The sequence below is a fragment of the Heliangelus exortis genome, chromosome 11 (assembly GCF_036169615.1).
Source record: "Heliangelus exortis chromosome 11, bHelExo1.hap1, whole genome shotgun sequence".
Classification (NCBI taxonomy): domain Eukaryota; kingdom Metazoa; phylum Chordata; class Aves; order Apodiformes; family Trochilidae; genus Heliangelus; species Heliangelus exortis.
The window spans coordinates 2,878,452-2,900,316 of NC_092432.1; the positions used below are offsets into that span (position 1 = coordinate 2,878,452).

Sequence of the window (21,865 nt, forward strand, 5' to 3'; positions counted from 1 at the left end):
GGGCTGAGCTGAGGGATGACAAGGCTCTGCTGCTTGAATATTTCGCTTGGTTTTATTCAAACGCCAGAGGTGAAGTACAAACAGTAGTTACACAGCATTTTTTGTTTCCTTAAAAACAGTTCTTGGTTACAATGTAATTCCAAACAACTTTCAAAACTAAGTTGTTGAACAGTTTCACCCAAAACGGTTTTGGTTACTTTTTTTTTTTTTTTTTCAATCCGTTTAAAAAAAAGGATTTGAACTAAAGGATTCAGAATTAAAAGCAGTTATTTTGTGTTCTTTTTTTTTTTTCACTCTACAAAAAGGAAAGCGAGGATGGGGTTTACAGATAGTTCACCACAGGTTCCCATCCTGAGGGGACTGAGCTGCTCCTGGGAATATCCTCAACTCCAGAAGCAGCTTTTTGTGAACCATTTTGTGGGTCATTTAAGGTGAAAAAAAAATATATCTGAATTTCTACAGGAAGTTTTCTGTTGCACAGGGCTACAGCTGCATGTCACACTAGGTAAGAACAGAAGAATTAACATCCAATTTACATGACAAAAAAAATTAACAACCAAAAATAGGGGTGACACATTTGCAGGCTCCTTCCTCTCCTGCAGCATCCACTGGACTGAAAAGAAGGAGGGGAGTTTTATGTAAAGAGCACAAATCCAAAGTCTGAGGGAAAAAAATGAAACTTACAGTCACTGTATCACTGAGGACAAAACAAAAAGTTGTGAGCAACAATTTTAATTCCTGACACAAAGAGATACACAGGTCCTTTTGTGTTTCTTTTTGCCTTCACAAAGAGTTTCCTAAAGGATCAAATTAATTTGGGGGTGGAACAGAAGAGGGAAGATGATTTTTAGTCTGGCATCAAAAGCCAACAACAAACCCAGGAGATGCAACACCAACACCTGAGTGTGTAACTTACAACCAGCACTGTGTGAACCATCACCACTGCTTACAGCAAAAATATTTCACTTTTTTCAGCTCTTGCCACTGTAAGACAGGCTGGGCAAATGCCTGGCACCAAAAAATTGATGCATGAGAGTTCCAATAAGTCCAACAAAATGTATTAGATTAGAATAATAAAAATAAAAAGCAAAATAAAAATGGAAGTCGATTTTTTTTTGTCCAAATTCAGATGGCTTACCACTTCCTAGACATCCTGCTCACCCCTTCAGGAAAAATGAGCAAATTACTGACTTCACCTTCATTCATGGGGTTCCAGGTGACCAAAATTTACTCCTAAAGAAGAGGTGAAGGAAAGGGTATTATCTGATACTGCATTCAAATAACTGTAACAAATTAGTGTCACATTTTAGCCAAATCTCCCAGCAGTGGTGTCCCAGGTTTCCCCAAAAAAACTGTTGCAAGGGATTTTCCACCCTCCTCCCCCCCCCAGATTGTACCAGGTCACACTCCAGCACCCATCAGGATCCAACCACCAGCAGAACTCTAACACTGACCTGAATGCAACCCCCTGTGAGTTGTATGAGGAGCTGATGGTTTATTCACCCTCTGTTAATTATTCATCTTGATTTCCCATTTGTAGAGTAACATTATTGTAATATCTAACTATTGGCAGCACCTGCCTTGCTGATTTATTTTCTAGAAAGAGCAAACCCAGGTGCTGCTGCATTTGCTATACATTTTTAATTGAAGAAGTTTAATATACAATTCATATCTGAACATTATGCCAGCCAAGTCCACACCACGTCCACCAAAAAAAATCAAGGTGATGTTGCCAGAAAATACACGATCTGATTTATCTAATAAAGTTCCTCATCACAAAGCCTATCCAAGATAGTTCCAATGCCTTTAAGTAGCAGACTGAAGCCAGAGGCTTGGAAATAACCACGTGTGCTTTATGCAGGAGAGCATTCTGACAGTATTTAATGGTGTGCAGCATCTGCTTGTCGAGGCCAGCCTTCCTCCTCAACTCCAGAGTCATATTCTTCTTCAGATGAATCTTTAGTGGGAGCCCTATAAGTAAAATGAACTGGTCAGATGCTTTAGAAATTGAGGAAAAGAATGGAGACAGTTTCCAGAGCTTCTGGTAAACATGCCACCTGCAAAACACCCTAAAAAACCCAGCACTCTGACAAGCACCCATCTGCTAAACCACCTTCTGAGACACTTGGGGTGCCCGAGCCAAGCTTCAGCACAGACACAGACAAATACAAAGCACATACCTCAGTGGAGGAAGTCACTCCAAAAAGTTGTCAGAGGTAGAAACCAAGCCAGAGTTCCTAAATCTCAATCCTCTGGTTTTAACCTGACCATTCCCCCCCTCCAACTCAACTCCATTCTTTGTTCACTATGATTTTCTCTTAATTTTCTTTTAAAATCTAGATTTGTCCAGTGTTCCACCAGATCATTGCTGTAATTTAATCTTCAGAACACTAAATGATTGTTTTTAAAGTTCAGCAAATCAATAAATGTGCCTTTTTGGCACTCCACTGCTACAAAAGCAATAAGAAAACTGTGCTTAAAAACAAACACAAAACCCAAAACACCTCTGAGTGGTAGAAATTAGAAGAAGAAAAAAGTTCTGTTCCAGAAACTTCAGTAGCCACAATTAAACTTCAGTTTTTTTCCTTTTAACCTATGGTGTTCATATAATTTACTTCTATTTCTATAGGTATACACACACACAGAAAAAGCTTAAAGTAACTTCATATATAAGTTTATTTTAAAATTTCTATTTAAAAACTAAACAATACAAACCCAACAACTCTAGACAGAATAAGCTCTAGTTCAGCTGTGTATAGTGTACAGAAAACTGGATCTTTTTTAGGCTGTGTGCATGGTTTTGTGTAGACACATTTGTTCCTACAGCAAACATAAGAATTCCTGTCCAGCTCCATTACTCAACTGTTCTGCTACTTCTCCTATGGTTTTACCTAATGTATCCTGGCTCTTTTTTGCCTTCTACAACATCTTTGTCAACTTCCACGCACACAATGTCAGAATTGGGCACTTCAAACATGGGCTCCAGCAACAGCTTCTCCTGCAAGAAAACAGAGGGGAAAAAAAAACCCCATGTCTGTATGTCCTCTGCTTTAGGACACAATGGCTTGCAGGTTATTTTCAGAGCTAGAGGGTTTTCTTGGAAGAAATCTGAATCCCCAGTTTTAGAAAGAGACTTATTGTAGCCCTTTAAGCCCCAGAACTAAGTGAGATTTTGACTGAAATTGCCCCAATCAGGTCCATCCACACAAAGCTTCATTTTCTCAAGAAGAGACTTGATTTACTCACCATTATGGATCGAAGACCTCTGGCACCAGTTTTTCTATCCAGGGCCAGTCTGGCTATAGCCTTCAAAGCATCCTCAGTCACATTTAATTCACACTACATAGAGAAAAAGGGTAAGTTCAGTGAATTATTTCATTTACAACTTAACAGTCTGTTGATTCTGACAGTGTATGGCTGAAAATAACAGGAGTAACTCACTTTTTACAGAGCAGAACATTGAATATTTAAACTACCTACATAAAGCTTCAGCTGTAATTGTTTGTGACTAATGTTACACTATGTCCCTTTACCTACAACCAGTCAAGTACCTCTACAGTACACCAAGTGGCTTTAGATGCCTCTTACACAATGTCCTGGATGTCCATTTGAACATCAACACCAAGAGCAGCTCAACTCCTTCCCTCCAAGGGCAAATATCCAACCTCAACCAGATTTTCCTAAATCAGCTTTTTTTCAGTGAGGAGCTGTGCACGTTGGGAGGGAAGAAATTCTCCCCCTTGATATTTTAGACCATTTTCACAACCATTTAGAAACAAGAACAGTGAAGAGTCGACAAAGAAAAATTCCAACCTTATCCATGCTGAACAGTGCCTGGTACTGAGGAACCACAGCATTCCGTGGCTCAGTCAGAATCCTTACAAGGGTTTTCTCATCTAAGCTGTGCAGAGGAACCACAACAGGCAAACGTCCCACAAACTCAGGGATCATCCCAAACTCTATCAGGTCTCTGGCTTCCACGTGACGCAGCAAACGATCTTTTTCTTCAATATCTTCGTGGGGATCTGACTCTCCACTGATGTTTGCAAGATCAGCTGCTGCTGCAGCCCTTCTGCCTTTCCCCATGTTAGATGGTGTCCCAAATCCTAGATACTGCAAAAAAAAAAAAAAAAAGAAAAAAAAAAAACAACAAACCAGACATGTTATGCTTGCAGAACTATAATAGTCAGGTTTTCTTTAGGTAATTACATCACATTCCACTAAAAAAAATTAATCAGGAGTGACTATGATGTGACATTAATTCAGGAAATGACTTCTAGGAGAATGGGAACCTTGCACACCATCAATTTCTTGCAACATTTAATTCCTTCAGTAAGGCATCAACACAAGGCTGAATAAGAGCAAGCTTTAGAAATTCTTACAATAAAAAAGGTTAGTGCCACATTCTGATACATCTACAGGTAGCTGTGCCACTAAAAAGGGCTCTTCAGCAGTGAAGTAAATGCATGCAAAAATCCTTACATGAAAAGCAACATCAATTATAAAAAAAAGTAATGTGAATTTCAGTCTCTCCTGTCAGAAACACGGTGAACATTTTGTCAGAAAGTTGCAGGCAGAAGAATTCTGTGCCCAGCCACTAAACCATGAAGCAGTGAACTCATGGCTAGGTACTTCAGGATGTGAGACAGCTTTTAGCATCAGCTGCACAAACTGAGTATCAACAGTAAACTTTTGGATGTCCATAGAAAAAAAATCTTTTCTCAGTTTCATACTCAGTACACTGCAACTTAAAGAAATCCTACTATAATTGCCAGAACTGCTTCAGAGAATTTGTTTTCAAGAAACACAGGGAAGTTGCAATAATGTAAAATAACATCCACTTGGTAGCAAGTTACCAACAGGTTTCCTCCTATTTGTATATGCTAAAAGTGTCTCTCTGGAAGCAGAGACCACTGCAAAATACTTAATCCATCCAACAAAAGGCTTGTTCCCTGCTGCCTTTCTTAGGTTTGACCTCAGGTTCCCAGATAACTGATGGAAAACTGCTGCTCTACACCAAGTTTCATACTTTTACAAATACAGCAAGACCTTTAGGAGTCAGCACTGCCAACAAGGATTACAATTTTTGAGTTCAAACACAGCCTGATGCACTCACTTTTTCATTTTTCCTCCTGCTGATAATTCTGTCAAGACCATTAAAAGCACCAGAAGCTACAAAGAGGATGTTTGTTGTGTCAACCTGCACCGTTTCTCCACGTAGTTTACGGGAATTCTTTTCTGGAACATTTACTATTGTGCCTTCTAGCAACTTTAACAAGCCCTATGAAGGAAAGAAGAAATAATATAAAATTCCACTGTGTAGCATTGTGTAAGAAGGCAAATCATACTCTGCTTACTTTCACCACTCTATTTATTTATATTTTTCTAATCCCTTATGTCTTTATAGTAACAGTGTCTGAAGAAATCCATTTTCCACATGAGAAAACCAATTCCATTCAAGGACAAAGCCTTTTTTTGGGATGGTGTCTCCCATGCACATGATGAGCTGCACTCAGGAATGACTTGATTTAAGAGCTGTTAAAATGCAAAATGTTATCTATTCTTGCCTACACGATGCAATTCACTACCTGAGTGCTGCAAAGACATTTTTCAACTCATGTCTATAAACTTCTGCAAGTCCTAAAACTGCTTTTTGAGATTATTTTAATTTGAGAATGAAAAAAGCATAGAGGAAAGATAAGGGTTTCAGAGAATAATAACTGAGGAACTGAGCAACTGTGGCTCTATGTGTTATCTGACATATGATGGGGTACATGTAGACTTGATCTCACTCACTCACTACATAAAAATCACTCCACAAAAGTCCTTACTTGTTGGACACCTTCTCCTCCAACATCCCTTAACTGATGAATGCCAGGAACACTGCCAATCTTATCCACTTCATCCAGAAAAACAATTCCTGCAGTTACAGAAAAAGGGTATAAAGGAGACTCTACTTTTTAAGAGAAGCAGGAAGTTACAGAGAACAACATCATTTAAGATCCCAGCACTCTGTTCCTCTTCCCTGTTATAAATTGCCTAAATGTAGCAACAGAATATAAGCAAAACTATGGACTAGAACAATAGCTACAAAGTATGTTTAGAACTCTCCTTATTTCTGATTTAAAGTGTTAAAATTCAGCTACATGGAACAGCAAACCACATCACAGAGATGTCTCAAAGGGTCAGGGCACTGAGGTGATAATAGCAAAGCCTCTGAATAAACCTCAGGGAACAGATTGTAGAATTTACCTTGCTGAGCTTTTTCTACATTGTAGTTGGCATCTTGCAGGAGTTTTGCAATGACAGATTCAATGTCTTCACCAACATAACCAGCTTGAGTCAAGGTGGTGCAATCACAGATAGCAAAAGGTACATCTAGGCATTTAGCTAGAGTCTGAGCCAGCAAGGTTTTACCTGGTAAAAGAAGAAACTGTGTTAACTTCCATACATTTCTTTAAAGCACAACCCCCCAAATATTTACCACAGGACCATTACTACCATTGCTGCACATTTTGAATGATCATAGAATCCCACATGAAAGTTTTCCAAGGGAATCCAGATTTTATAAGCAGTATTTTTCACACTGTCAAACTTTCTGAATTAAACTAAAAGGATGCACTTGAGGCAGCCTGAACTCTACACAGTATCACAAATAAAATGTCAGAATAAAAACAAAATCCATGTACTTGCAGAGATTAAAGATTAAATAAATCAGCAGTCCTTTGCAGACACTCAGGGTGCAGTGCAAAGTCCAACTGCTCCTGCTTTGAAGCTGGGAAGAAACAAAATCAAAATATTATCTTCATGTTCCTCCAAATAGTCTGTAAAATGTTTGCCAATTAAACACAAACACTGCCACTTCTTATGTACATACAAATATAATTTATTTTAATCCCTGTGCAACTGGTCTGTCCCAGAGGTGAAACATCACTTTACCTGCAGCATTGCTGTTCAAAGCAGGGAAACTGGAAATGTGTTTTATTTTAGCTTAGTAAACAGAGGCATTAAAAAAAAAAAAAAAAGAAAAAGAAAAGAAAACCACATGACCAGACCTCTTTCCTTTCCAAGAACATTTAGCTCAGCTTGTTACCATGGCACAAAAGCACAACAATCCCAAGTTTGGAATTCCCAATTTAGCTTTTTATCCACCAAACTGGCACAACCACAAGAGAGGAAAACCACTCACTAACAACCAGTTCTAAGAAAAATCTAACACCTCTAAAAATATTCAGCTGTGTACCTGATCCAGTTGGTCCAAGCAGCAAAATGTTACTTTTTTCAAGTTTTATGTCATCATTGGGTGAATCTAGTACTTCTCCTCCACGTTTTTCCTGAGGTATCTGCTGGTTCATTTGTTGCTGCATTGATGCTCCTAAAGCATTACCATGTGGACTGATTCCAGCAATCTGCAGCAGTTCTGGAGAGAACAATAAGAGGACTGTGAGCACTGACAAGGTCTGCCATTATCTTAAATACACAAGAAAACCCTGATTCTGCTGTTTTGTTCCACAAAACTATAATTCATTCTGGACAGGAGGTTCCAGACAGGACTGCAACAGAAATAGGGCACAACTATGACAAGAACACGAGGCCCAATCCTGTTTATCTAAAAATATTCCTTTACATTAAAAACAAACATTTTCAGTCCTTGGTTCAACTGTAACTTTTTATTTTTAACACATGAGAAGAGAGAGATGCAAACAGTTGATCTCTATGGTGGAAAAAGTACAAGAAGTGGTATACTGGAACAATTACCAAAGCAATGCACAGGTCCACTCTCAAGACTTCAAAACTCATCTTACATCAGTTGTTACAAGTTTTGTCTTTGTTAAAGATTTTTTTAAATCCTTGATATATAAGATAAAAGATCTTTGATATAGATGGAGCTGGATTTTCTTTTTTCAGAGCACTAGAGTCTTAGTTGGTTTGCAGGATGGAATCCTGAAGACTAAGAAAACTGTTTTGGGATTACAAATTGATCTACACCAGACTAAGGAAGTTCAGTAGCCACTGAGAGTTCAGGTGATCTGACCTCATTCAAATTTAAAAAAAAAAAAGCATTCTCAGGTTCAAGGTGATGGTGACTTTTCAGAGTACAAATACCCTGTAAAAAAAAGTTGCCTAACTTCCCTTATCATATCTTGTGGGGCATTATTAACATAATCAGACCTCACTTCTAATTTAAAAATTAATCTCCATTTCCACTTGTTCTGTTGAGGACAACTCAAGATTCTTTAACCAGCTTGATAAAAGGCAGCTTTAAGTTTTACTCACTTTACACCTAGAACTAGAGGGAGTCAGATCCTGGTCACCTCTGCTAAAAATATGCTCAATGCCATCAATTAAATTCACTTACAAAAGAAAAGCAAAGAGGATTTTACTCAGCATTTCAAACTAGCAGCCACTAAAGGCTACTATTCTAGGTTAACACCAAAAGAGTAGATATTGCAGAGGAGGACATGAGGAGAGAGTTCACTTACTTGTAAATCTGTACTCATCCTCCCGTCTTCTGATTTCTAATTCTAAGAGAGAGGATGAAAACAGTAATAAAAAATAAGTTTATAAAAGCTTATCAATCCTCCACCTCTTGCCCTCTTCTGAATACAACTCATCACTGTGTGTTACTGTATTTCTAACAAGAAGTTTCCATGTGAATTGCTGTCAAAATTAACCCAGAACCCAACTTGCACATTTTCTAAATGAAAACAAAGCTTTCTCCCACTTAAACCAGTAACAGTCTGCTCAGATTTCCATTTTAAAGCCACTTATAGAAAGGGGGGGATGCTGTAGTGTTCCTTTTTTTTAAAAAAAACCTTCCTTAAACTCTCACATTTGCATCTGAGTGGTACATTGTAGGATTTCACACACTTCAAAGTACTGTGGGTTATAAACATTCCCTGCTGTCCCCCTGGGTACACAACAATCAATCTTCCTGTGGAGGGTCAGGAATTTCTCTGTGCCAGCTGCACAGCTCTTCTCCTGTCATTACCAGAAAAGTTCAACTGTTTCTCCCTCAGTTAAAATACTTCTCTATATAAATTAAAAAAACACAGCAGATCCTGTTTGCTTAGCAGGCTATTTATTGCAAGACAGGACAAAACACCTTAAAACCAAACCAAACAAACAAACAAAAAAAAAATCAAGCTACATGTTGAATCAGAGGCAGTAACTTAATCCTACTTCTAAAAATAAATTAGATCAACATTGCTACACACTTAGTAGCAAAAGTACTGCCAAGAGTAACCCCATCTACACCTGCTAGATATGGAACAATACTGTGGTGACCAACAGATGCTGCCAACAGCAGCAAGACTAGAAAGCTTTTTATTCAAATTCACCATGCCAAATGTTGCCTTTATGATCTGTATTGTCTGCAGATTAAGCAGGAGATTTACTGCTAAGCAGTAAATGAGATGAGCAGGACAAGTTTAGGAGGCTCACTTTATAAAGCTAAAGGGAAATACCTGATAAACTACGTCAGCAAAAAATTCTAACCTCACAACAAGGCCATCCCCATGGCATCAGAAACCTTCTGGATCACTTGGAAATAAACCACAGAGGTTTACATACAGTGAAAATCCCATTTAACAGGGATTCTTTTAGAATTATCATTTCATTTCAATTGCAAAATCCTATCATTTCAATTACAGAACAAGTGTCCAGGTAAAACCCCTCTCAGGTTTCTTAAGGTAGAGCCCTGAAATGGTTAAGTTTTATTTGACTGGAAAAATAGCAAGATCACACAAACCTCTGGGTGTTAAGGAAGTCTGCTTTTCAGCTTCTGCTTGCTGTCTCATGTTAGCTGGGATATTATTGTAGATTCTCTTGTAATGATTGTACACAGCAACTGAAAGCACCTTCTTGGCAAAACACTGACCAACAACGTATTTGTCGAGGTAGTTATAAATCTGAAAAATAACTCAATTTTAGTGACACTTCTAGAACACCTTGCAGCCAAAAAAGAAATAAATATTGTGCTCCAAGTGGATTCTGGGGTAAAACACAAGCCACTACATAACTGAAAAATACACAAATAGAATCCTGTTGATAAGAATGTGTAAAAATACTTAAAAACCTGGCACCTATACAATCATGTGTCTGGCAGTTCATGGTCATTTTCACCCAAATGTTTAAGAGAAACAGAGGCTTCAAGAATGCTTAATTTTTTAAGGAGACCTATCCAGGGGTCAGGTGCAGCTTCAGTGTTCTTTACAGTCCACTAGGAACTAAGAACCACAATTAGCTCTCTCACTAATGAGGAGAGGGAAACTAAATGACTTGGGATGGGTCACAGCCACAAGCATCAGCCACAGCTCCTGACCAGTGCCAGAAACAGCCCAAAGAAAAGGTTCTGCAGCTACAGAAGGAAGCTGCTAGCATAAGGGTGCAGAGTACCAGGCCACACAAGGAAATAAAAGATGCCACAGGTGGTGACAGTTGAGGTTAAAGGCACTGCTCTTCAGTCACAAGACAAAGGCAGAGGAAAACAAGCCCAATTCCTTTTATTGGAATAAATAAATTTTCCTTTCTTGGTGCTCTGCTGGCTCACAGCTCCCTCAAAGGTTGAGGGAGCAACTTACTGTTGGGTGCTCTGTCAGAGTGGACTCTTCCACATCTGATGGAGATTAAGAAGTAAAAAAATTCAGCCATTCTGTAAGAAAAGGAAACTCCAGGGTGGCCTGAAGAACCCGACCTTTTTCGGTGGAGGTGGTGGCTTCTGCTGGAATGCCAACTTCACAGCTTCTGCTGCTGACTCAGGCTCCTTAATGATGCTCTTTTTTGTGTCTGCCTCTGATAGTACAACAAAAAAATGGTGACACTTTTCACACTTCACAAAACGGGTGGAAGCTGCAAAGAAATTAAAAAAAAAAAAAACAAACCAGTAAGAGGAATTATTTAGACAGCACCCATTCACCTGCCTGAGTCCGTGACACATGGGACACTTGGAGGACTCCAGAGACACCTCTGTGTTTACCCAACTGTTCCCCTCTTAGGAGCTTTAAAACCAATTATTATACTACAAAATTTGCCACACAGGGAATAGAATCTGCCCAAAAGTCACCATGCAGGGCAGTAACCAAACAATGCATTAAAAAGTAGAAAGAACTATTTTCTACTTATTCAGTAGCCCTCTGCTTGGAAGAGGAAACTTTGCACCTCAGAGAGATGCAAAATTAATGAGGGCTTCCTGGAATTGTTCCAAACTCTCAAGCAGGCAAAAAACCCCCAAACCTGTGTCAAGGGAAAGGGGTGGGGAAGTAATCTACAGGCTCCAAGAGAGCATGGAGAAGGTTCAGGAAGGGTCAGCCCTGGCAGGTCCAGATCTGTGTCCCACAGGCTGTGGAACTTCATGGAGCAGAGCTGAGTCACCCAAGCCCAGGACACAGAGCAGTGTGGGTCACACCAAGGGCTCATGTCACCAGGAGACAGTTGTGCTATGCAAGAGATGATCAGGGCTTGGATGTTTTGCAAGATCTTTTGTTTATTTGTTTGCACTGTCAAGAGCAGAACAAATTTGGTTTGCATTCCAAAAGTCAAATCCCCCCAGCAGGTGACTTTGGGAGCTGGGTCTCAAAAAAATCAGGTTATCTGCAGAGATTGGTTGTTATTTTGGTTATTATTTTATTATTGGTATTATTTTTCCCTTAGGAAAGCAAAGTTGAAATAATCAAAACCAGGCAGTAGAGAAAACATCTGTAATTAAATATATATATCTATATATATGTATCTTGTCTGATTTAAAAATAGTAGTAAATGTATTAAGTTAAAAGCCAAGAAAATACAGCAAAGCAACTGCATGGAAACCTTGAAAGTCAAAACTTCTGAAATCATAAGAGGTTTTTAGAAAATGGCTTGAACACTGTAGCACCAGCTGATTTTAATCACAGCCTCTGGCAATCAACAAGCTGCTTATTTATAACTTGTTGCCTCCCATAGAGGTGGCATCAGCAAAAGAGGAGGGGTTTATTTTGGTTTTTTTTTATATTAAACACTCCTTATGCCTGGTAAGCAAGCCCAGCAGATTCCTTTAAGAATGTAGCACATAATACTATGACCATCACAGCTTTATTAACTCTGCTCCAAAGAAAATTTGTGTGAAAGGTGGAAAGTTCTCCTGGCAACCCTCCAAATGTCTGTTATCTGCCCAGTGAGAATGCAATGAGAACCAACTTGGATGCACCCACCACCCCTCTTACAGAATTATTATTTAGCAATAATATTGTAGGGAAAAAAACCCCAAACTTTCTCCCACTGCTCACTCAAAACACTTCTGATGTTCTTAACAACTACAGTGAGGTTGTTGTCCTTCCTCATGCAATGCTCAGTCAGCTTCAGGAGGATGGAATAGCCAGGAGAATATTTGCCCCCTTTAGAGATCCATAGGAACAGCAAAATAAATAGAAAATAAAGTGCAGACTTTAAGACTGCTATCGTGCACCTTTAAAACATCATTTGCTGAAAAAAAAATATTGTGCAGAGTCCAATGTTATCATTTTTTTAATCAGTTACTTCAAGCTTAATCAATTACTCTACAAGGCTTGTAGAAACTTGTAATTTTCAGGAGGATCAATAGGGTTGGTGGTTACAGAGAGACTTGGATGGGTGGGGTGCCCTGGGGAGGAGATTTGGTTATCCAAACACAGCTGTGAAACTGGCCAGGTTCTCTCACTTACCCAGCAATCTGGAAAAAAAAAAGTATCAAAAGGAGTTTTAAGAGGAAAAAAAAAAACAAAACAAATTGAGGTTTGCTTTGAGATGCAAGGAAACCAAGTTGAAGCATTGCTGTCTCCCTAAAAATGAGCATTTCAAAATTACAAGCAGCTTCTTAGACACTGGCATGGTTTTCTTCTAGCAAACACAAAGAAGTCCAAAGAGCCTTCATCTCCTACTACCTCACTGTCATGAAGATGCCTGGAAACATTTCCAGTGTTGTAAAATCCAAGTGTTGGGTTTGATTCAGGCAACATTACCACAGGGTTTTTTCCAGTCCCTAGGAGCTGACCTTGCCAAAGAGAAAGGCTGGGATTGTACAGTACCCACAGGAACTGGCATCAGGTGCAGACAGTAAAAGCAGAGCCTGGATAAGGCTTCTTATGTCAATCAGCTTTACAGCTATTGGATTTCACTCTACATCTGAGGCTCACATCTTGTTTCACTGATCACAAACTCTCTCACAACCCATAATAGTACAGGAACTGTTGAGAAAGTGTGTCAGAGCAAAATTCCTTCTGCTTTGAGTCATGTTCTTCCCTGGCTGTTAATTACAGGAAAGCCACTGCAGACAGAACATGAAGCCCAGTTAACACCAACTCCAACTGGACAACCAGCCTGTCACACTGCCACTCAATTAGTTCCCTAATTTATTCAGCACTTTGCTTCCCTAATTCTCTCCAAAGGACTGAAAAAGCCAATATTTAAAATCAGAAACAAATTATAATTACATATTTCCCTTCCACTTTAGGTATTTCTGGTAGACCTGCAAACTATCCATGCTGGGCAGAGCAGATTGTTTTCTTCTTACTACTTTTTCTTTTGTAAAACCATTTTAAAGTAATTAGGATTAAAATCCAGTTTTCCAGCCCCTTTGCACTCTACAGTTTGGCTGGGAAGCAGTGTGCTCAAATTAACTGACCTAACCTGGTCACAGGCCCAGATGAAACATGACCACAACTCCCAGGAACTTGAGGAATTATGAGCTATTGCTATCTTTGGTTTAATTTTTTTTTTTTAAAGTTACCAATTCACAGAAAACTGACAACTGCTGTTCTCAAGATGAAGAAAAAAAAGCTTGCTCTACTCCTTTGCCTGCTCTCACTGTGCTTAGTTTGAAGGAGTAAGAGACTTGATCTAAAGCCTGCAAAGCCTCAGAGTAGAAGGTGCAAGGATGGGAACAGCAGAAAAATTCAGTTATTCACAAGCAGACTTCCTCCTATTTTCACTTGCAACCTCCTGAAAAACCCAACCAGCTGCAAAACTGAAGTGGGTTCCCAGTCCTAAGCTCTTAATGGTCCCTCTGATGCCCCAGTTCAAGCTTGGGATGAATCCTTAGGAGGCTGGGATACAGGAGACATTCTCTCCCATAATGTTAATATGAGCAAGTCCTCTTCCTAAGAAAGTTTCCCAAAAATTGTAACATTTCCAGCTGCACTGACAATATGCTACAGCACATCTCTGCTTTCCAGGGATGCACAGTGATTGTTTCAGTCCAGTGCCATTTCCAGATAAAAGCACAAACTCCTGTAAGAAGAGCAACAAATGAAGCAGTGAAGTGACAGAGTTTCAAAATGTCTCTGTTTGCTCATGAATCATCTGATAAGAAAGTAAACAAGGTTAAAAAATCCTTCTACTCTTTTCAACCACACCTAATTTAGGGAGAGGTCAACCTGTTGAGCTCCACACAGGACTGTATTTCTAGTTCCATCAGTGATAGGTTTTGCAGACAGACTTGTTGCCTATTATTTCAAATAAAAAAAAAAAGCTTTTTCTTTCTTGAAAATAATAAGTAGACGAGGACCAATCCTTTTATCTAACATCAATATACTGTTATTTTAGCATTGTATTGTGACTCATGATGTTTGATCATGCTTATTAAGTAGTATTTCATAGGAGCAGCAGCAAATAATGGCACATCCCCTCATTATTTTCACCTACTCTTTGATATTTACAACAGTTGAACAAGTTTCTGCTAAGCTTTCCTTTGGCTTCTTAGTGCACAAGACTGCTTATGACTTGAGACTTTCTCCTTCAGCCCCACCAGCTGACAATGGGTGTTTGCTTTCTGGCAACTATTTGCAAGGTTGGTCTCATTAGCACTGAAATAAGGAGAAATGTCTTAATTCTGACAGAATTTAAAGCATAACTGGCATTAATTTGGACTCTGCCTCAAAAAAAAAAAACCAAAAAAAACCAGAACCAACAACAGCCAACCAAACAAAACAGGTATTGCTGCTGGATACCAGGCAGCTGACCTGTTCTGGATTTTCTAGTTGGGACTTTCCAGCCTCTTATTGGGAATTTATTATGGATCTGACTCCAACACAGAAGAACACACTAGGAAGCCATCTGTCATCTACTAATCCCTCTGCTGGATAAGCACTTTGATTAAAGTACATTCAGGATTAAAGTTTTATTATTTAGTAAACCAAGGACAGACATTATAAATGTAAATACATGTCAGTGTATATAAATATATATATATATATATATATACATATATATACATGAGACAGAAAGAAACAACAGTATTTAAAAGTGGCATTGCTTACCTGAGCACCTCTTTCACTCCCTAAAATGTTACAAACTCCTTTGAAACTGCATATTCACATATTTGCAGCCCAAATTCCACACTGTGCTCTACCAGCCACCAGAGGAGGTGACACCAAGGTACCCAGAGACAGCCCATGCTCACACCAAGGAGGCCAAACTAAGCACAAAATTATTATTTTTTTTTTTTTTACACTGTAGAATTCTTTGAGGTTCTAGGCAGACTACAACCTGCCTCTCAGAACTACACGAGGTGACAAACAGAAATGACATCTGTGGCTACTGATAAAAGGAAGCATTAATTCCAACTTACAGACAAAGGTCTCCACGTGTGTGCAGAGATCCCCACACTTCGGGCAGCGCAGTTGGTTCCCTCCTTTCCCAGAACTTCCAGAGCCTGCCTTTTTACCACTCCCCTCACCGACAGACTTCTAAAAAAAGATTTCCAGACAATTAGCCCCAAACAATGGAGCTGTTAACATCAGGCAGTCAGCAGGAGTGTTGAAGGAATCCAGGAAGGTCAATACTGCAGGAGCTGACTGACCAAATAACACCTGGCAGATGGATTATTCCAAGGATTCTTTAAAGCCTTTGGAAACACAGAGCAACAGGATGGAAACTTTTGCAAGTGAACACACACCTGCATTTCCCAGCTCTGCCAAGTTTGGATGCTCCTGGAAGAGGCATCTCACATCTATGATGGAACTAGAACAGTAACAAGCTAAACTCTGACCAGAATGTTGTCATAATCTATCTCAATCTAATTTATGCTAACCCCAGAGAAGACAACAAACCATACTTAATAGTTTGACTAATTTCATTACAGCAGCTGTGTTGTTTCTAAGAGTTTCTGAAGCCACAACTCTCCTCAGGTCCTTGGTAGATGCAGGGTAGATATGGCTTATAAAATAAGCAGCTCAGAAAAGTGCTTGGAAATACTTTATTTTTTACTTCCAAGGCAGAGTTCTCTGAGCCCTACTTGTCTTTCTCTGTGTTATCCTGCTTAATGTTGGCATTTTTTAAACCTGTATCTGTTCCATGCCTTTTTACTTAAAAAAATGTCATTACAGCAGCTGTGTTGTTTCTAAGAGTTTCTGAAGCCACAACTCTCCTCAGGTCCTTGGTAGATGCAGGGTAGATATGGCCTATAAAATAAACAACTCAGAAAAGTGCTTGGGAATACTTTATTTTTTTACTTCCAAGGCAGAGTTCCCTGAGCCCTACTTGTCTTTCTCTGTGTTATCCTGCTTAATGTTGGCATTTTTTAAGCCTGTATCTGTTCCATGCCTTTTTACTTAATAACACATTACTGTATCTTAGGAAACTGCAAAGATCTCTCTTCCCTTTTCTAAGGATGTTCCTCATTTTTTTTAAACTTGCTCCCCTCCTCATTTCTCCTCAGAACCCTTCTCAAGAAAGAGATTGTTAAAAATCTTTTATCTTCCTTCTTTATTTTTAAATTTAACTTGGATCTTCAGAAGATACCTTTGGCATCTGGACAGTCCCTCTGATGTCACAACATGCTACACCAAGGCAAAGTTATTGCCTGTGAACTCTCAAAATCTTATTTGCTGAGTAAAGAGCAGTTTTATTCTCAGGTAATCATTTATCTGAGGGAGCTGTTTATTAACTATAATTATAGAAAAAGGCTAGGATAAAAATAGATTACAGTTTACTAACAAGAACAAAGCTGGTCTCCTCACAAGCTTCTCTTGCTTAATTCAACTACCAAATCAGTGCTGAAAACAAGGACATTTTTATTTTAAAAAGTCTGCTTGGGAGCAGCAGGTTTTTCAAGAAGAATAATTCTGATCACCACTTGTCCCTCAGCCCCTGAAACCTGGTGTGGATTTATAACAAAGTTTTCAAGTGTCCCTTTAAACCAGGTAAAAAGGTTTATGAAACTGGGAAGAGCCACACAGGATGTTTACATGGTTTGTCTGCCAACACTTTCACAACACTATTAACTTTCATTTCAGTGCTAGTTTTAGCAGTTTGAAGGATTAGGAATGTCCAGAGTTAGCAAAAACATTCAAGAAGATTCTCAGTAAGGAAGAAAAAACCCTACTAAAAACATTTAAGAAACATTTCATATAAATTATTGGAAAAAATTCATGCATGGAGATTACCTTGCTTCCCTCTCCAGAACTATCCTTGCTTGCACCATCCTTAGAAGCAAAATATGCTGGTGTTTCTGAGAAGTTTCTAAGAGGAATTCTTTTTAGGGAACACGTTTCAAAAGTCCCAAGTTTTCCTAAAACAGGGATGCGTGTACGACCACAAGTAATACCTAAAAAAGAAAAAAAAAAAAAAAGCAAATGAGACACTAAAAATTTTCCAGTTCTAATCCCAATGCCACCAAACCCCAGAATTAAATTACATCAAATGAAACTCAAAGGTTTCAGCAACAAAACTCAACTCTGAACATCCAAATTTCAGGTATCCAAAATAAATTCTCTTTACCACCCTAATGTTCATCTCATTAAAAGCTGCCTGGATTGTCCAAAAATGACCTAAAATTCCAGATTGGACAATTGGGAATGTCACTGTGTCCTGAAATAGGAAATATCCCAGTTATGAAACAGATTCTTAGGATAATAAATACCATCAATATTCAGCACTTCTTGTGAAAGAATTCAAGCCCTGAAGTAAGTCAGAGACCTCTGAAGCACCTCCTTAGTACACAAAAAATTACCAAAGCAGCAGACTGCACATCTGGACTTAGCTTTCATTTGTGAGCTCTACTGGAAACCAGTTGCCAGGAATTTGAGGTATTTGACAAAAAAGAAAAAAAAAAAAAAAGGTTTCCTGAGGAAAACTGAAAGGTAGCATTGTCCTTGGCACGTGCTGGGCCTCTTCAACCAGGCACAAGTAAGTTTTATGTAATCTTAACTTTGTTGAAATAGTTTATTGCCAGCATGGAAAGAAAAAAAAAAAAATGCTCATTGAGAAACTAAACAGCCTTTTCCCCTTTTTGCAACAGTGGGGAGGATTCCACTTCATGACCAGGTCTGATGTCAATCAACATATGTTGTGTTTGTGATTTCAACATCTCTGAACACAGCCTGGAATCCCCATCTTGTATCTTTCATTTCAAGTGACAGATTTCTCACTTGCTCTATGTTTTTGTTAGGGATTCTGTGACTTCCTGATAGAAAAGCTATGTAGCAATAATGAAAAAAAGTCTGCTGATAACACATGGTTTTGCTGTTAGATAAAACCTACAGAAAACTCAAAAACTCTTCTGAAAAAAACATAAATAATAAGCATTAAGAAAGGCAAGAGGAGTGCACTTCATTTGGTCTGAAAAAGGTTACAGTGGCAACTAAGAGTTGAAAGAGGACATTTAAGGAAATCACCTTGATACTGCAACAGGAAAACAGAAAAATAAAGAAGAAAACCATGATCAATGAGCCTTGATTTAGCAGGAAAACTCTCAGAGGCTTCTGCAAAGTCACAACCAAGAAGAAAATGCCAAATAAGATTTGAAGTTGTTTTACTGACTTGCATGCTGCTTAAAATCCCTGAACTTGAAGATGAATGAGTTATTTTTAACGTGTCTACAAATGTAACCTTTAAAAAAACCTCAGTAACAGCCTTACTTCTGCCTGCAAATGTGAGGGAGGAACAAAGATCAAGGTGCTTTCCACTTTGAAATTCCTCCAAGAATTCCCCCTGCAACCCAGCACTTCAGATTACAGAGGATAAACTATACAAACACCACAGGAAACTTTAAAAATACTGGCTCACTTTCCCAAGCAGTTGTGTTCTTCCCACTGAAGCTGCAGAGAACTCTGAAGATGATGGGTGCCAAGTGCACTTTGCCAATAGAGAACAGGCTGTGAGGAACATTTACAATGCATGAGCTGTTCTCTGGTAATCAGGGGCTTATTCCTCAACTGGTGCTTCCTATGCTGAGATTTATTTTACCACTCCTAAAGGGAACTGAGCAGAGTTCATAATAAATTTTTTTTGCATCATATTTTCCAAGAGTTTTCAAAATAAAAACCCCAAACCACCTCACCTCCCCTAAGCAAAACCTGAAGTCATACACAACTTTTCTGCAACACAGCTTTGGCCCGTGGAGAAAAAATGAAGCACTCATACAGAAACTCCAAAATTTTACCTCTAAGCACTGCAGGTGGACTGAAGATCTCTGATTTCAACCCAGAGTGCCCTGGTGACACAGAAAGGAGCACTACACCTATGCTGTAAGAGCTTTGGTGGTGTTAAATTTGCTCTCAAAAAAAGCTCTCCACAGTCTGGCCAGTTAAGAACATGAAACTCAGCCTGGCACCTGTGCTGGAGGGTGCAGACAGGCTAAACAAGAAAAAAAAAAAAAAAATCACATTGCTGCTACATCAGCTTGAGGCTAAACATGAAAAGCCTCATCCCCGTGTTTATCAGGTCTGGGTGAGACTCTTTTCTGACAAAACATCACTGGACAATTAAGGAATGACACACTAAAAGTTACTGCACCTATTTTCTTGCATAAAGAAGCCCAGAGGCAGCCAGCCAGGAGAAATCAGCCTTCCAGGCCAAGCCCAGGCAACTTCCAGAGAATGATCCAGATCCTGATGGGCATTCAAACACCCAACAGCTGGAAAGGGTGGAGCATTCACACAGACACTCACCTGGCAGCCAGGGGCTGGGTGATTTTATGAAACAATAACTTTAAGGGTATCCAGGGTGCTCTGATTAGTGGGTTAAGAAATAATGGGAGGCTCCCTCCTCAACCTTTAATTGATACTTGAAGAAAGAAATCCTGACTTTAATGATTTGCCCAAGGAAGTGATGGGGAGGCTGTGCCAAAGGGGATTCTCCTCTCTGTCTCACACAGCACTGGATCAACTAAACTTTGAATACTCTTAAGTTTGTACCAACCAGCAATGGCAAAACAGCAAAGCACCTGGCAAAAGACACAGCCTGTTAAAACACCAAAAATGCACCAAAACAATTTTCAAAAAGAACTTTCACAAAAAGCTGCTGCATAAATAATCTCGTTACTCTGTACCTGTGCTTTTAGCCTCATCTTTTACATCTCCATTTTAAAACTTAGTTCTGACAAAAAAAAGAGCTTTAAAAAAAAAAAAAAAAAAAAAAGATAATCCTGAAGTTAATTCAGAATGTTACTTGCTTTGTAATGTATTGTTTGGGTGGGTTCACAGGAGGTTAGAGAGGGTGGAGCTGGAAGTACTGTTTCAGGTAACATCAAAGATGGTAAAAGTCAACTGCAAGGAGTTCACACACCTCTTAAAGGTAATAAATCACCTCAGACTTGCCAGGCTGCTGCTGACCAAACCCCTTGTGTGAGTGTGGAGCAGCAGTGGGGATTTTCAGCACAACTTGGGGGCAGTCTGCCTTTCAGTAAAAGCAGCACACGGGATGTCAGCTCTCCCTGCCCACAGGAACAAGACGAAAAGGACAAAAGGAGTAAAAAAGCTGAAGAGCGAGGGTCTAAGTTCCACCAAATGGTTTGCACGGCCTCGCCTTCCTACCAAGTTTAAAAAAATGACTTTTTGCTAACTGAGCCGAAGTCTTTCTGAGAACTGTTACCAGCTGAGGTTGTAAAAAAGGGAGGCTTTTAATTAGTCAGCTGATTAAACTCACTGCAGGGTAACAAACACCGCACCTGAAAAATACCTCCGGTTGCCATCAACCCCGCTCTCTCATTGCAATTCCCCAAAAAAAATCACAAGGGATGCGGGATAATTTTCCAGAACTTCACCCCGCACACCGCTGCCCTGTCCACACGCCACCGACCGGCCGCCCCCTCGACCAAGAGATGAATAGAAACATGAAGAAAACGAAACCCAAAAAACAACCCCAAAAAGGCCGAAGCAGCCCCCGGGGCCGGGCCGGAGCCTTTATCGCAGCGCTGCAGTTGGGGCGGGACGGGCCCCGGCCCCCGGGAGAGGCACCGGAGCGCGGCTGCTCCCCTGCCCCGCTCCCTTCTTCCCCCTCCTGACTCCCCCGGCAGCGCTGGAGACGAGCGGAGCGCTGACAGCCGCGGGGAACGGGATCTCCCCCCTCAGGGAGGCGGAAAAGGCCGCGGAGCTCCGGCCCCGTCAAGGCCCCGGGGGAGAGCGGGCCCGGCCCCGCCGGGGAGCAGCCGGGGTGAGGTGAGGTGAGGCGGGCGGTTACCTCTCCGCGCAGAGGGCAGCGTGGAGCCCAGCAGGCGGGCGGCGGCGGCGCAGCTGTGGCAGGCGGACATGGTTCGGCCGCGGGCCCGGCCCGGCCCGCTCCCCCCGCCGCCGAACAAGGCCTCGGTGCGCGGCCCACCCGCGCCGTAAACACCCCCGCCCGCCGCCGCCTCCTCCGTGACGGCAGCGCGCTGCCGCCCGCCGTCACCGCGCACACCCTGGCGGACTACAGCTCCCGGCGGGCAGTGCGCGGCGTGCCTGGCACAGCGCGGGGCTGGGTGCCGCGCGTTGCGTCCTGGGAGTTGTAGTCCTGGAGAGGGAGGCGGGAGGGGGACCAGGGCGGCTGCGTTGCATCATGGGAAATGTAGTCCGGGTAGCGGCAGACGCTCAGGGGCTCCCAGAGGGGCCTCTCTCGTTCCCGTGTTTTTAGCGCAGTCTTGGAATAAAAAAGTTAA

The 21,865-nt window shown here is 40.5% G+C and overlaps 1 protein-coding gene across 2 annotated transcripts; it reads right to left on the reverse strand.

Annotated features, from left to right (window-relative positions):
* Positions 1–33: 33 nt before the first annotated feature.
* CLPX (caseinolytic mitochondrial matrix peptidase chaperone subunit X) lies at positions 34–21,590 on the reverse strand. Of its 2 annotated transcripts, XM_071754196.1 has the most exons (14): positions 21,412–21,590; positions 17,397–17,557; positions 15,581–15,698; positions 10,697–10,851; positions 9,752–9,911; positions 8,484–8,525; positions 7,244–7,420; positions 6,253–6,417; positions 5,832–5,920; positions 5,117–5,281; positions 3,814–4,113; positions 3,247–3,339; positions 2,892–2,998; positions 34–1,971 (listed from the first exon to the last, which is right to left on the reverse strand). In XM_071754196.1, exons 1-14 carry the CDS (start codon positions 21,479–21,481, stop codon positions 1,881–1,883), a joined length of 1,893 nt encoding a protein of 630 aa, XP_071610297.1. In that variant the 5' UTR covers positions 21,482–21,590; the 3' UTR covers positions 34–1,880. The 2 variants fall into 2 exon arrangements, with proteins under 2 accessions (XP_071610297.1, XP_071610296.1); XM_071754195.1 differs by lacking the exon at positions 8,484–8,525 and having other exon boundaries at positions 21,412–21,583.
* Between the last annotated feature and the right edge of the window lie 275 nt (positions 21,591–21,865).

Coding starts and splice junctions, on each gene's coding strand:
- CLPX (XM_071754196.1), bottom strand. CDS start 21,481: ATGTCCGCCTGCCACAGCTGCGCCGCCGCCGCCCGCCTGCTGGGCTCC. Junction 15,699..17,396: donor GTTCTGGAGAGGGAAGCAAG/GTAATCTCCATG, acceptor ATCTTTTTTTAG/AAGTCTGTCGGTGAGGGGAG. Junction 5,921..6,252: donor TGTAGAAAAAGCTCAGCAAG/GTAAATTCTACA, acceptor CTGTAACTGCAG/GAATTGTTTTTCTGGATGAA.